Source organism: Rhincodon typus, chromosome 10 (genome assembly GCF_021869965.1).
Source record: "Rhincodon typus isolate 14 chromosome 10, sRhiTyp1.1, whole genome shotgun sequence".
Taxonomy (NCBI): Eukaryota; Metazoa; Chordata; class Chondrichthyes; order Orectolobiformes; family Rhincodontidae; genus Rhincodon; species Rhincodon typus.
The window spans coordinates 57,207,322-57,220,965 of record NC_063341.1 but is presented as its reverse complement, the minus strand read 5'-3'; the positions used below and the strand labels follow the sequence as shown (position 1 = coordinate 57,220,965).

The 13,644-nt window shown below is 39.9% G+C and overlaps 1 protein-coding gene across 1 annotated transcript in view; it reads left to right on the top strand.

The window, feature by feature from the left end:
- ptprfa (protein tyrosine phosphatase receptor type Fa) overlaps positions 1 to 13,644 on the top strand; it is a 490,838-nt gene that overhangs the window by 457,212 nt on the left and 19,982 nt on the right. Inside the window, exon 25 of the mRNA XM_048601537.1 lies at positions 3,403 to 3,581. Within this exon, the coding sequence (XP_048457494.1) occupies positions 3,403 to 3,581 (179 nt within the window). The remainder of the gene's footprint in view (positions 1 to 3,402; positions 3,582 to 13,644) is intronic.

Here is a 13,644-nt window from a genome sequence, read left to right as displayed (position 1 = left end):
ACATGGTAGACTAATTAGTAAAGTTAGATCACAAGGAATTCAGGGTGAGCTTTCCAATTGGATGCAAAATTGATTTGACAGTAGAAGACAGAGGATGCTGATGGAGGGTTGTTTTTTTAGGGACTGGAGGCCCTTATATAAACAATTTGGATGAGAATGTAAGAGGTATAGTTAGTATGTTTGCGGACGACACCAAAATTGGTGATATAGTGGACAGTGAAGAAGGTTATCTAAGAGTACAAAGAGATCTTGGTCAATTGGTTCAGTGGGCTGAAGAGTGGCAGATGAAGTTTAATTTGGATAAAGGCGAGGTATTGCATTTTGGTAGTACAACTCAGGGCAGGACTTATACAGTTGATGGTAGGCTCTGGGTAATGTTGTAGAACAAAGAGACCTAGGGCTTCGGGTACATAATTCTTTGAAATTTGCATCACAGGTTGACAGGGTGCTTGCCTTCATTGCTCAGACCATTGAGTACAGGAGTTGGGATGTCATGTTGAGGTTGTGCAGGAAGCTGGTGTGGCCTCTTCTGGAGTACCATGTGCAGTTCTGGTCACTCTGCTATTGGAAGGATATTATTAAACTGAAGAGGGTTCAAAAAAGATTTACCAGGATGTTGCTGGGGTTGGAGGGTTTAAGTTATAAAAATAGGCTAAATAGGCTGGATAGGCTGGGACCTTTCTCACTGGAGTGTAGGAGGTTGAGGGGTGACCTTATAGAGGTTTATAAAATCATGAGGGGCATAGATAAGGTGAATAGCAAGGGTCTTTTCAGTAGAGTAGGGGAGTTCAAAACTAGGGGGCATATTTTTAAGGTGAGAGGAGAAAGATTTAAAAAGGACATGAGGGCAACATTTTTACACAGAGTGGTTAGCGTGTGGAGTGAACTGCCCAAGAAAGTGGTGGATACAGGTACGGTTACAACATTTAAAAGCCATTTGGTAAGTACATGACTAGAAAAGATTTGGAGAGATATGGGCCAAACGCAGGCAAGTGGAACTAGTTTAGTTTGGCGACGTGGTCGGTGTGGACTAGTTGGACCAAAGAGCCTCTTTCCATGCTGTATGACTCTAAAATGTTTCCATTCGTGGACAAGACCAAACCAAGGGGCATTAATACGAAATAGTTACTAATAGATCCTTTAGGGATTGAGGACAAACTTCTTTTCCCTGAGTCTGGTTAGAATGTGGAAATTGTCACCATCTTCTGCTGCTTCATCAATGACCTTCCCTCCGTCATAAGGCCAGAAGTGGGGATGTATGCCGATGATTGCACAATGTTCAGCACCATTCACAACTCCTCAGACATTGAGGTAGTCCATATTCAAATGCAACAATATCTGGACAATATCCAGGCTTGGGCTGATAAGTGGCAAATAACATTCACGCCACACGAATACCAGGCTATGACCATCACCAATGAGATGCAATCTAACAACTGCCCCTTGACATTCAATGGTGTTACCATCATTGAATCCCCCACTATCAATATCCTGAGGGTTATCATTGACCAGAATCTCAAATAAACTCACCACATAAACACAGTGGCTATAAGAGCAGGTCAGAGATTAGGAATACTATGGTGAGTAACTCACCTCCTGACTCCCCAAAGCCTGTCCACTGTCTACAAGGCACAAGTCAGGAGTGATTCATGAGAGGTCTTCAGACAGTGCCTTCCAAACCCACAACCACTTCCATCTATAAGGACAAGGGCAGCAGATACATGGGAACACACCACCTTCAAGCTGCCCCCCCAACCCACTCACCATCCTGACTTGGAAATATATCACCGTTCCTTCACTGTTGCTCAGTCAAAATCCTAGAATTCCCTCCCTGATGGCATTGTGGGTAAACCTACAGCAGGTGGATTGCAGTGGTTCAAGCAGGCAGCTCACCACCACCTTCTTAAGGGCAACTAGAGATTTGCAATAAATGCTGGCCAGCCAGCGACGCCCACATCCCACAAATGCATTTAAAAAAAACATGGAGTCATTGAGGTAGTGAGCATGGCTGAATTTGAGAGAAATCTAGGTGAAGATTAAATCTAGATTGAAAATGAAGAAGAAAGTGAAAAATAAATATACTGTAAGTTTATCAATGAAGAAGGTTAAGACTGCTTGTATCATAAATATCAGAACCGATCTGTTGAGAAACGTGGTCTGTTTCTAAGCTGCAAATATTATGTAATAATTATGGTAGTATTACAAGGTTAAGCGTTTTATTCACAACCAGTATGATATTTTTGATTAATGGCTGAAGAAACGATTAATTAATTAAAACCTAGATGTTGTAGAACATTTACAGATTAAGGTGGCAACCCATGTTGATGCGTATCTACCGAACAAAGGTGCAGATTTTGAATGTGATTAGACCAATGACAAGTCTGCTTTTCAGTTGTTAACTGTGGTTGAAGTTGTTGGTCAAGTTTTACAAGTTGATGTGTATGTTGCTGCCTCAGGTGAGCAACCAGGGTGTGGCACGTGGTTTCAGATTCATGTTCGACTAATATGCTGTAATAATTGGAACTTCTAGACATTATGTTAACTAAAAGAGAGAAGTTGTTTTAGCTATATCTTCATTGAAATAATTAGATTGTCAAAATACCATTGGAAATTGTATACTTTTGCAAGTAACATTACAAAAAGCAGGAGCAACCATCATTCCAGTCAATTTATCTTCTACTGCACTCAGTATAATGTGAGAACATGTAAGTTCTTTGTTTTTAATCTTTTTGTTAGAATTCAAGGCAGGGATAGTGTTATATTTCCATTTATAGTTTCAGTTAATCATTGATTACTTTTAAGTTTACCCTTAAGTCTCCGTTTTTTTCCTTCTGATTTTTCTCTTCCTTTCCTCCAGCGCACATCAGCCTCACTTTCCCAGCTCCTCTCGAGAGTCAGTGACTCAAATGGAGATTCTGATATCCTGTTAGTGCTTCATTCTTCATTTATCAGCTTGGACCGTAGGTGATGGTAGCCTACTTTAACAAATCATCATCACAGCCAATTTCATTCTCATTATTCTTGTATGCATGCATGTGTACAAAACTTATAAATGCATAACTACACGCATCCAATTCCTATTACTGTTCCTGGATAGCAAGCTGAGACTTGGCTATCTCGGTGCATAGGCTGAGGTCCAGATAATTTTGACTTCTGCTGTAGCGACTCTGCTGTAAAACTCTATAATTATCTGTGTAATGTGTAATGTCCTGTATTGTTTTTCACAGATGTGTTGTAAGAATATTTTCTTCCTGTTTTCTGCGTACTGAGGAATACTTTTATGACAGATATGGAGCTTGAGCTCTCAAAAACTAGAGGCCCAAGTGGCCTATTTCTCTGTTGTAAGTTACATGCAAACCCAGCTTGCATTTTGGGCTAACCTATTTTAATATTTATTTGCAGCGCTTGGCAAACTCAAAAGCACATACCTCACGATTCATCAGTGCCAATCTCCCTTGTAACAAGTTTAAGAACCGGCTAGTAAACATCATGCCATATGAGTCCACACGAGTTTGCCTGCAGCCAATCCGAGGGGTTGAGGGCTCTGATTACATCAATGCCAGCTTCATCGATGGGTACAGGTACTACAATTTTCCACTTGTAAAGCTTGCCATTTTCTTATTTATTCCATACCAACTGCTCATTATCATCTGTAACCTTCAATGTGTCTCTCCTCTTAGAAATTTTTTTTAACCTTGGCTTATCTCAAAGTATTTTACAGCCAAAGAATCACTTTTTGAGTGTAGCCACTATTGTAAGGAATTGCAGCAGCCAGTTGTGGCAGGTCCCACTAATATCAATAAAATGAATGATCAGTTTATGAAACTTGGCCAGGATATTGTCGGAACTTCCTTGCTCTTTGAATAACACTAAAAGAACCTCTGTGTTCACCTGAGAGAGCAAATGGGGTCTTTGTTTAATGTCCCTTCTGAAAGTTGGCACTTTCATCATTGCAATCTTTCTTCAGTGTTGCATGGGTATCAATCCAGTATCTGTGCTCAAGTTTCAAGACATGTAGATCATTTTATTTTCTAAGAGATAACAGCAGAGGATGCTGGAGATTTTTTTCAAGTCTTAGTATCAAAATATGCCCATACAAGGCAAATAAAGAAAAGATCTTCAATAAATGCATGAACTGACTCAATTTAAGGATTAGAAAAAGTGTGCATAATGCAAAAACTGTACAACTGCTGTCAACTGTATTCTGCTTCTTTGCAAATAGAATAATAGTGTTGACCCAACACAGTTATAGCACTACAGCACTACAGCAATTCACTTTTACATCTTGTTTGCAATATACTAGCATTCATGCTGCTTCATAAGCTAGTATCCATACATTGAATTGGGCAGCAAAAGATTCTTAGAAATTTACAAGGGTTGTATTGTAAATCTACAGGTAAATACAGTCATCATGTGCACCTTTCCCTTCCAAATTCTCTCCCTGTCCAGAAACTAACACCCAAATGGGGAAGAACTCAGTTCAGATGTGTGACGATACAGCCCCAGATCAGGTGAGATTTAAACCAGACATTCAGATTCAAAGGTAGGAACACTGCATCACAACACCTCCCAAAAGTACAGTCAGCACAGTTGACAGGACTTGAACTTGCATTGAGAAACACTGAGAAACAGCAGCTTCCAGTTCATTGCCTTACGCATTCAGCCATGGCCCTTGAAACTTGGTAAATATCTATTGTACAGGACTGCTGTGCACAACAGCCTTCTTTTGATAGTCTGTTAGTTATTTTAATCAACATTTCTGGACATGGGAGTATGGCACAGCTCCTGGGCAGGTGGGATTTAGATCTAGATTATCTGGCCTAGAGGCTACCACAGTGCTACAAGAGCCTTGATACTCCTGGATACTTTAATCTATCTGTTTGGTTCAGCTGTTAGGAGGATGGTATTAAACTTCAAAAGGGTGTAGAGAGTTTGTTGGAATTGTTGGACAAATGACAGATAAAATGTAAGTGCATTTTTTAAGCAGGAAGAACAGAAAGAGACAATACAAAATAAAAGATACAATTCTTAAGAGACTGCAAGAACAGAGAAACCTGGGTGTATATAAGCATAAATTATTGCAGTGAGAAAAATGATTGAGAGCACAGTTAATAAAGCAGGATCCTGAGCTTTATAAACAGTGCCACACAAAAGCAAGGAAGCTATGACAAGCCTGTATTAACCACTAGTTTGGCTTCAGTTGGAGTATTGCATTTGGTTCTGGGCACCATTCTTAAAGTAAGATGAAAAGCATTAGAGAAGATGGACCCAATTGGCTCCTGAAATGAGGTTACACAGATAGCTTAGAGAAGAAGTTGAGAGAAAATTTGTTGCAAGTATTCAAAATTATGAGGCATAGAATGAGACAAACTGTCTTACTGATGAAAGGATCAAGAACCCAAGGACACTTATTTAAAATAATTGGCAACAAAGCAACGGTGACACAGAGAAAAACATTTTTATGCAAAGAGCGATTAGGATGTGAATGCACTGCCTGAGTGCGAAGTGAAGGCAGATATAATCATGGGTTTCAAAGGGGATTTGGATTATTAACTGAAGAGGAAACATTTGCAAAGTTACAGAGACAAGGGAAGTGACACTGGGTACATGCTCTTGCAGACAGCAAGCAGAGACACAACAGACCAAATAGCCATCTCCTGTGTTATAACTATTCAATGATTCTAGGTCATGCTTATAGGCAATGACTGTGTAGTTTCAGCACCAGTGAGACATGCATCAGAGTACATGAAAGGAAACATTCATCCAAGGACTATTTAATGCCAGGGAGATTGATAAAGGAAACTTGACAGCAGAGTTGTGTACTGAATGCTTGCACTGTTTGACACTTTCATTTGTACCTGTTTTTGCAATTCTAACACGCAGCAATATAGTTCTTTCCCAACCTAAAGTAGATAAATTCTAGTCAACATCTATTTGAATTATTTACTAAAGTTGTGCAGTTTCAGTTCCCAAAAACTAAATTAATCAGTTTAATATGAATTTTATTATTTGTGTAACCTGAATGATATCTGAGACTTAGTTATATTTTTAGTGAAAATTGGGAATATTACACCATAATGATTTAGATTATTACCAAAACTTACCTAAAGTCAGGTTACAACCATTTGAAGTCTGTAATATGTGGAACACATTAATTATGCACTGTTATCAGGAAGAAGGATTACTGCTGAGGGCGACTTTAGTCGGAGAGGTATATCTATCATAGAGCGCTGGCTCCATCTAGTGAAGTAATGTGTGATTTTGTTTTTGATGTTCCCACTGCACCACAAGATCGCTTAATAAAAACAGCCTAGTCTAATTCCTGAGCAGGTAAACACATCTCCAACAAACCACCCAATTTGACTACGCTCCTCCCCATCCCACATTCCTAGACTCTATTACCCCTCCATTCAAACTGATCCAACCCTCCAAAAGCCAACCTATCCTACCAACCTAATATGACAACCCTCTCAACCACCTAATAGCTTTCTTGACCTAACCCAACCAACAACCCCAATGACCCAACCACTCACCCCAACCTAACCATCCATTTCCCCAATCACCTCACCCAGCTATTCAGCTCACTCACTAATTGCCTCCATTCATTTACCCACTACACTTACTCACACACAACTAACCCACCTGGTCTTACGCTTACCCCACCCACATCACCATCTCATTCCCTACACCTGCCCAACTCACTCAACTACCCCTTAATCACATACCCAACCACAAAAACCAAGCCTGCCCACTTACCTACATCATCCACTTACTCACCTATTCAAATCACCCAAATACTTAATTCACCCACCCTATGCACTAACACTTAACGCACACCCAACTATCCATTCACAAACATTTCAACTGAACATTCAAAATGACTATGCAGCAGTTAGTACTGTAAAAGAGGTATAAAACTTATTTTTCCCTGAACTACTGCCATCTGGTGGAGTTCTGATAAGTTAGAGACCTTTTTATAAGCGGACCAGCCACCTTGTGTGTCTTGCAAACCAATGGAACCATCCAAAGACAACTGAAAAGCAATGTTCTGACCAATTTAAGAATCATAAGGATCGCAGCAACCCATAAATAGAAACCCCTATTGAACTGCCTTCCCTAATTTTCCTCTACCCATGCCTATTTTTCCCTGTTTGTTTGTCTGTCTGTGCCTGTGCCTGTGTCTGTAAGGAGGAACTTGGGGGATTATAGTTTTAATTAGTAATGTTGTATGCTGATAGTTTATAACTGTTTACCTGTAGCTTGAGTGTATTTACCTACAATAAATAGTAATTCTTGATAAGTACTTGGCCTGTGCTATCAGCCTGGGTCCAAAGGTAAGGTAGATTGGGGAATTTTGTGTACTTATTTTAAAATCTTTGACAACTTGGACAGATACATGAATAGGAAATGTTTGGAGGTAAATGGACCAGGAGCAGGCAAGTGGGACTAGTTTAGTTTGGGTTTCTGGTTGGACCAAAGGATCTGTTTCCATGCTACATGACTCTATCACTCCAACTGCAGGAATAGCAGGGCTAGATTTCCAGCTTGTTAGCCCAGTGAGTCGTGATATGTTCAAGCCATTTTCCGACTGCATTTAGTATCTAGAGAACACTAAATGATGGCAGGAAATGCAGCTCACAGTGGACACCATCAGTACTGAGCTTCTCATAATCACCAGGTACCTCCCACAGAGTCTTCATATCCCCTTTAATCTTGTACTATCTCAGCAGCCATTTCCAACCCATCATTTCAATTTGGAAATCCATCATAATGAACTTCATCTCTGATGAACTCTCCTCCCTGCACTCTGAACCCCCACATTATTGTTTAATGATGCCCACACCGCTATTCCATTCTCCCTTGTAGAGGTCATGATTGTGGTCACTGCCAATAACCCCACTCCCTGTATCTCACCATGTCTTCTGATGCTATTCTGCACAACCCCCATCACCTCATGTCCAACCCCCACCATCACTAACCTTGTTCCCACCTCCACAAATGCTTCTGCTTTCCTCCCTGAGCCTTGATTTCCCCTATTCCTTTTGGCAGTGATCTCGCAACTGCCACTATAGACCCCTTCCTAGAACTCTCCTTAATAATCAATGCACAGACACCGAGGACTGTATTTACCCCAGAACTGACCAACTTTGACAAGCTGTCCCAATACCAGACCCCAGCCCCTTTATAGTTCCTGACTGATGAGGTATGATTTGGCTTGTTGTCATTTAATATTTCTGAAGGAATGCTTGAGACCTAATGGAATGAAGCAATAAATGATAGATATGTAGAGTTAACTATGTTTGAATTGGTTATATAAATATGAGGAGCTAGTAATCAGTGGGGTATAAGTTCTATGGAAGGTGGCTAAGTTAAATACAGTTCTCACATGAAGTCTAGACATGAATTCCATTTAAATACAGTTATCTCTTCTAGTATAACATTGGTAGCAGAGGATGGTCAAGTCAAATGCAACATTTTGGAGTATGATTACACATCCCTATTTTCTGAAAATGAATCTTATGACCAGTGGAAGAATTAAGTTATATTGTGAAGCGGGTTACTTCTTTGCCAAAGAGGAAACAAGATATGGACTTAGCAGTTTTTTTACCATACAAAAGCAAGATAAGGAATAAGTTGTATGCAAGACTGCAGAAATTTCATCTGGAAATTCCCCAATTAGTGCTGGCATTTAAGCTGTTGGACTGTGCCAAAATATAGTATAGACCTCTAGTATAGACCAACGTTAAATTTGCGGAGAAACATACAGTACTGAAACAAAAGTCAGAAGCACTGAAAAAATTCATAGGAAAGACCTTATGACACCTATAGGAGTAGAAGGAGACACTAAACCAACCAACACCATTCAGTGAGGTCATGGCTGATCTGATAATCTTCAACTCCACTTTTCTGCCTTTTCCCTATAACTATTGATTCTGTAATTAATTAAAAATCTGTGTACTTTACCCTTGAATGTACTTAATGACCCAGTCTCACCCACCCCGTCTGCAGTAAAGACTTTCACAACTTCACTTCCCTCTGAGAGAAGAAATTCCTCCTCAGCTTTTTTAAATATATGACTCTTTATTCAGAGATTATGCTCTCTGGTCATCAACTCTATTACAAAGGGAAACAACCTTTCCTCATCTACCCTGTCAAGTCCCCTAAAAATCTTGTATGTTCCAATAAGGTTGCCTTTCAATCTTATTCCTTCCCAATAGCATTCATAGCGCAAAGGGGACAACTGATGATAACAACAGAAAATGGAGGACACAATGTTAACAAATTAGCAAGACCACATGAGTACAAGTTGCTGGCTACAGTACACAAGGAAAATTGTTACTAATAAAAATAAGGGCAGAAATGCTATTGATAATTTCAAGAAGCAAAGGAAATTTGAGATGTACAATAAGCAAATGAAGCCCAGAAATGCTCAAAACATTTTAAGCTGTCCCTACGTCTTGAACTCTCCTAAACACCATAATATGAAACCAAACATCAAACTGAGGATTTGGAGGAAGATGAAGATGAAGATACAGATCAAACAGTGGGCATTGAATTAGTTGCAAGAATTTTCAGCTCAGTGATGAATGTATTGGTAGAAGAGTCTTCCAGTTATGCAATCTGGGGCTGTGGATATATGTCTCCTATGTACAGAATAAACTAGCTAAAATACTGCATAGATTCTCTGAGTAAAATGGATTGGAAAAACATTAAGGGATTTAAGAGTTACACCACTTTCAGATTTAGGGATGATACCATAATAAAAGGTGTGTCAATTGCTTGTAGAATAGCTGGAATCAGCCCTTTCATTAGTGCAAGTATAGTGTCCAGTGAAATTCCCTTGTTATTAAGTAAACCATCAATGAAGAAAGCAGAGATGAAACTGGATATGCAAACAACAAGGCCATTGTATTTGGAAAATCTGTGAATTTACAACTTAAACAATTGGGATGCTATTCTATTCTATGGAACACAACCTCTCTACTAAAGAATTTTTTTAAAATGTTATTGACATCAGCGGGTAGAAATCTAGAAGACAATTCAATTTTGTTAAAATTACATATGCAATTTGCTCATTTATTTTTTAAAAGGTTAAAATTTCTAGTAAAGAGTGCATGAATAAGAAATGGCGAATATGACAGACTCAGAAGAAATTTGATAGATGTGAGATTTATAAGAAATATCGAAAAACATCACAACTTATAGCAAAAGGTTTCAATGTGGTAGTGTCCATGGATTTAAAAATGTGATAAATTTAAAAAAACATTTTCACCTTACATTTTGTAGATTTGGAAATCAAATTTTGTCAGTCAACACAAATACATAGTAAAAATTACAGGAAATTCTGGAGAAGTGGATTGGGATCGGACCTGGACTATGAGCAAAATTCTTTACGGATGATGGCAGGAATTTGCTAATGACGATTTCAGAAATATATGTGTGAATACAAATATAAAAGTTAAGAATACAGCATCAGAAAGCACTCTTAGCATGGGTGTGTGAAAGGAATTATGCAGTAATAGAAAAATTTATTACAAAATTTTGGCAGGTCTGAACTACCATGGGCTGTATATACTAAGAATTTGTTGGAGGTAGTCCATATAGGAATCCTAATGTTCCATCAGTTAATAAAACGTCAGCACTTAGTTTGGAGCTACAATTAGTTCTAGATTTTGCAGAGCATTTGAATGTACTGCAGGCAGAAAAGCTTTTGTTAAAGCTGAAGTCTCAGAAAATATTCAGCAAGCATTAAGGTACAAGGTAAGACCATTAAAAGGCCACTGTGTGGGTGACATGGTGGTCAGTGGTTAGCACTGCTGCCTTGCAGCACAGGGACCCAAGTTTGATTCCAGCCTTGGATGACTCTGTGCGTGGAGGTTGCATATTCTCCCTATGTCCATGTGGGTTGCCGCTGCGCACTCTGATTTCCTTCCACAGTGCAAAGATGCGCAGGTTAGGTGAATTCTATTCTATTCAATGAAAAACCAGTTTCAATCTGGTAGCTACTATAAGAGAGATATCAGTACTATCAAATCATAGAATTACTACAGTGCTGAAAGCTTAGGACCTTTGAGTCTGCATCGACCCTCTAAAGAGCATCCCACACAGACCCACTCCCCCACCCTAACCCTGTAAACCCCACAGTTAGTACAGCTAATAAGTGGATCTACACCAAAGAGGTGACCCCTGATGGGACTTATAAGGCTAGCAGTGCAAGGTTTTGAAGAAAAACTTGGGGATTTAGGATGTAAGGTAGATTCATCTATAGCTGGAAAACAATTGGAATTTTTTTGACTTTGTTAGCAATAAATGCTTGGGCATGTAGATCTATTGATGTTGAGCCTGCAGTTCTACAGGGAGATCAGCTCAAGAGGGAAGTGTCCCTTCATCCTCCAAATTAAGCAGGGACATTGTGGAAGTTAAATAAATGGCCTAAAGGATGCCTCTAGAGTTTAGTGTTCCTGTCTTATTTGAATTGAGTTGTCTTCAGTTAAAAGGACACCATTTGGATGGCATCGTGGGTCGGTCAGTGGTTAGTACTGCTGCTTCACAGCGCCAGGGACCTGGATTCAATTCCACCCTCAGGCGACTGGCTGTGTGGAGTTTGCACATTCTCCCGTGTCTGCGTGGTTTTTTTCCAGGTGCTCTAGTTTCCTCCCACAGTCCACAGATGTGCAGGTTAGGTGGATTGGCCATGGTAAATTGTCCATTGTGTCCAGGATGTGCAGGCTGGGCGGATTAGCCATGGGAAATGCAGGGTTACAGGGATAGGGTAGAGAGGGTGGGTCTGGGTGGTATGCTCTTCAGAGGGTCATTGTGGACTTGATAGGCACAATGACCTGCTTGCGCTGTCTAGGGATTCTGTGATTCTGTGCCATGTAGTACTTGGATCATAATGGGCAGCTTTCAGGTCTGCAGTCAGACATGTCCCTTAATGATCAGCATCCCAAGCTGATAACTGACTGTTTCTAAGCTCCTGGACTGCATGTGAACTGTGCCCCTGACTGACGGTCCTGAGAATCTCTGAATGACAGCAGCAACCCCTCATTGATTGGCCCAAAAACTGGCCTGTATCCAGATTCCAACGTGGCCATTTGGATGAATACATGTGCAGTGTGTTTACATGCAAGCAGATGTCACATGCTGTAATTGTTAAACTGGCATCTTGGTGTGCTGTACATCAAGATGCTGCTGACACCCAGACAGATTCTTACTGACAAACATCATTTGCAGCTTGACTGAATGCCTATGCGAAAGAGCTTGACTTTAACTGAACACTTGCTCTAACTGGCATGGCAGGCAAGACGAGGGAAGGCATAGATGCTGCAAACATGTAGGTAGGTGTTAAGAGAGCGGGCAAGCAGCCCTGAGATGCAACCATGCAATCCATGAGTGATTGTTCAAATGTGCAGAGTGTCCTCTCTGCAGCCTTTCAGTGCTAGTTTCTAGTGCACCCTGCAACATAATTTTGTACACCGTACAAGTCTATGAAACAGGTATCATGATGTTTGTTAAAGTTGGCAAGTGTTGGATGCCAACATCCATGGAGAATAGGTGCCCATGGTGCCCATGAACTGTTTGCAGCCAGCAGCGAACTGAAGTCACGTGTACTTGCTGTGATTTCCATCTCAATTCACGGCTTGTTTGGCATATTTAGTAAGATAGGAAGCTGAATATTAATGAGGTGAGTTGTGATATTAATAAGGTATTGAACAAGCTATAATAGCCCAGAATTGGCAATAGGGTTAACTTTAAGGGTTAACCCTAATCCTAGCACTAACCCTAACCCTATTGCTCACTATTGCCTAGTGAGAAACTCACCTCACCAGTCAGCAGAAGCATAAAAGATCACAGCTAGATGCTCCCAACATCGATATCAACTTTGCTGGACATCTCATACAATTCTGCCACAAATCCCACGGTAGACAAAGTTGCTCAGACTCCTATGAGATTCCACCCAATGGAGAGATTGTTGATTGAATACAGCAGTGCTTGTTTGGATGAAAGCATAGTATACCCTTGTATACAGAAAAAAAAGAGAATGACCTATGTGTTATTGCACTTTTCATGACCACCAGATATTAAGATTATGAATGTTACAACTTCAGTTGGACTGATGTATTTAAAAATGAATACCATTTATTGAAAAGTGTAGAATGGTAGTTAGTGTTGGTATATCAACACACGTACTTAACAGTAGATACGGTTCACAGTTTCTAATCTAAGACTTTGATCTTAGATGGGTTATTTTAAGATAGTCACTCAGAGAAGATTCTGTTTCAAGAGGACAAAGAAAACTTATTGTGTGAATAGTTATTTTCTATTAATTCTTTTACGCTGACACAGTATTTAAAGGAACAATAGCCAAACAAAACTCAACAAAAGTATATCATTTTAGTGGCATGGTTAGTTGGGTCCTGTAGTAAGCAGCTGTAACCTGAGGTTCAAGCTCTGATCACTTGCGTGAAAATGTTTCTTGAAACTCATTTCTAAATTCAACATTTTTCTTTATCAGATCTCTTTTCAATGAAGAAAAACATAATATTAAAGAGACAGTAGGAACTGCAGATGCTGGAGAATCTGAGATAACAAGTTACAGAGCTGGATGAACACAGCAGGCCAAGCAGCATCAGAGGAGCAGGA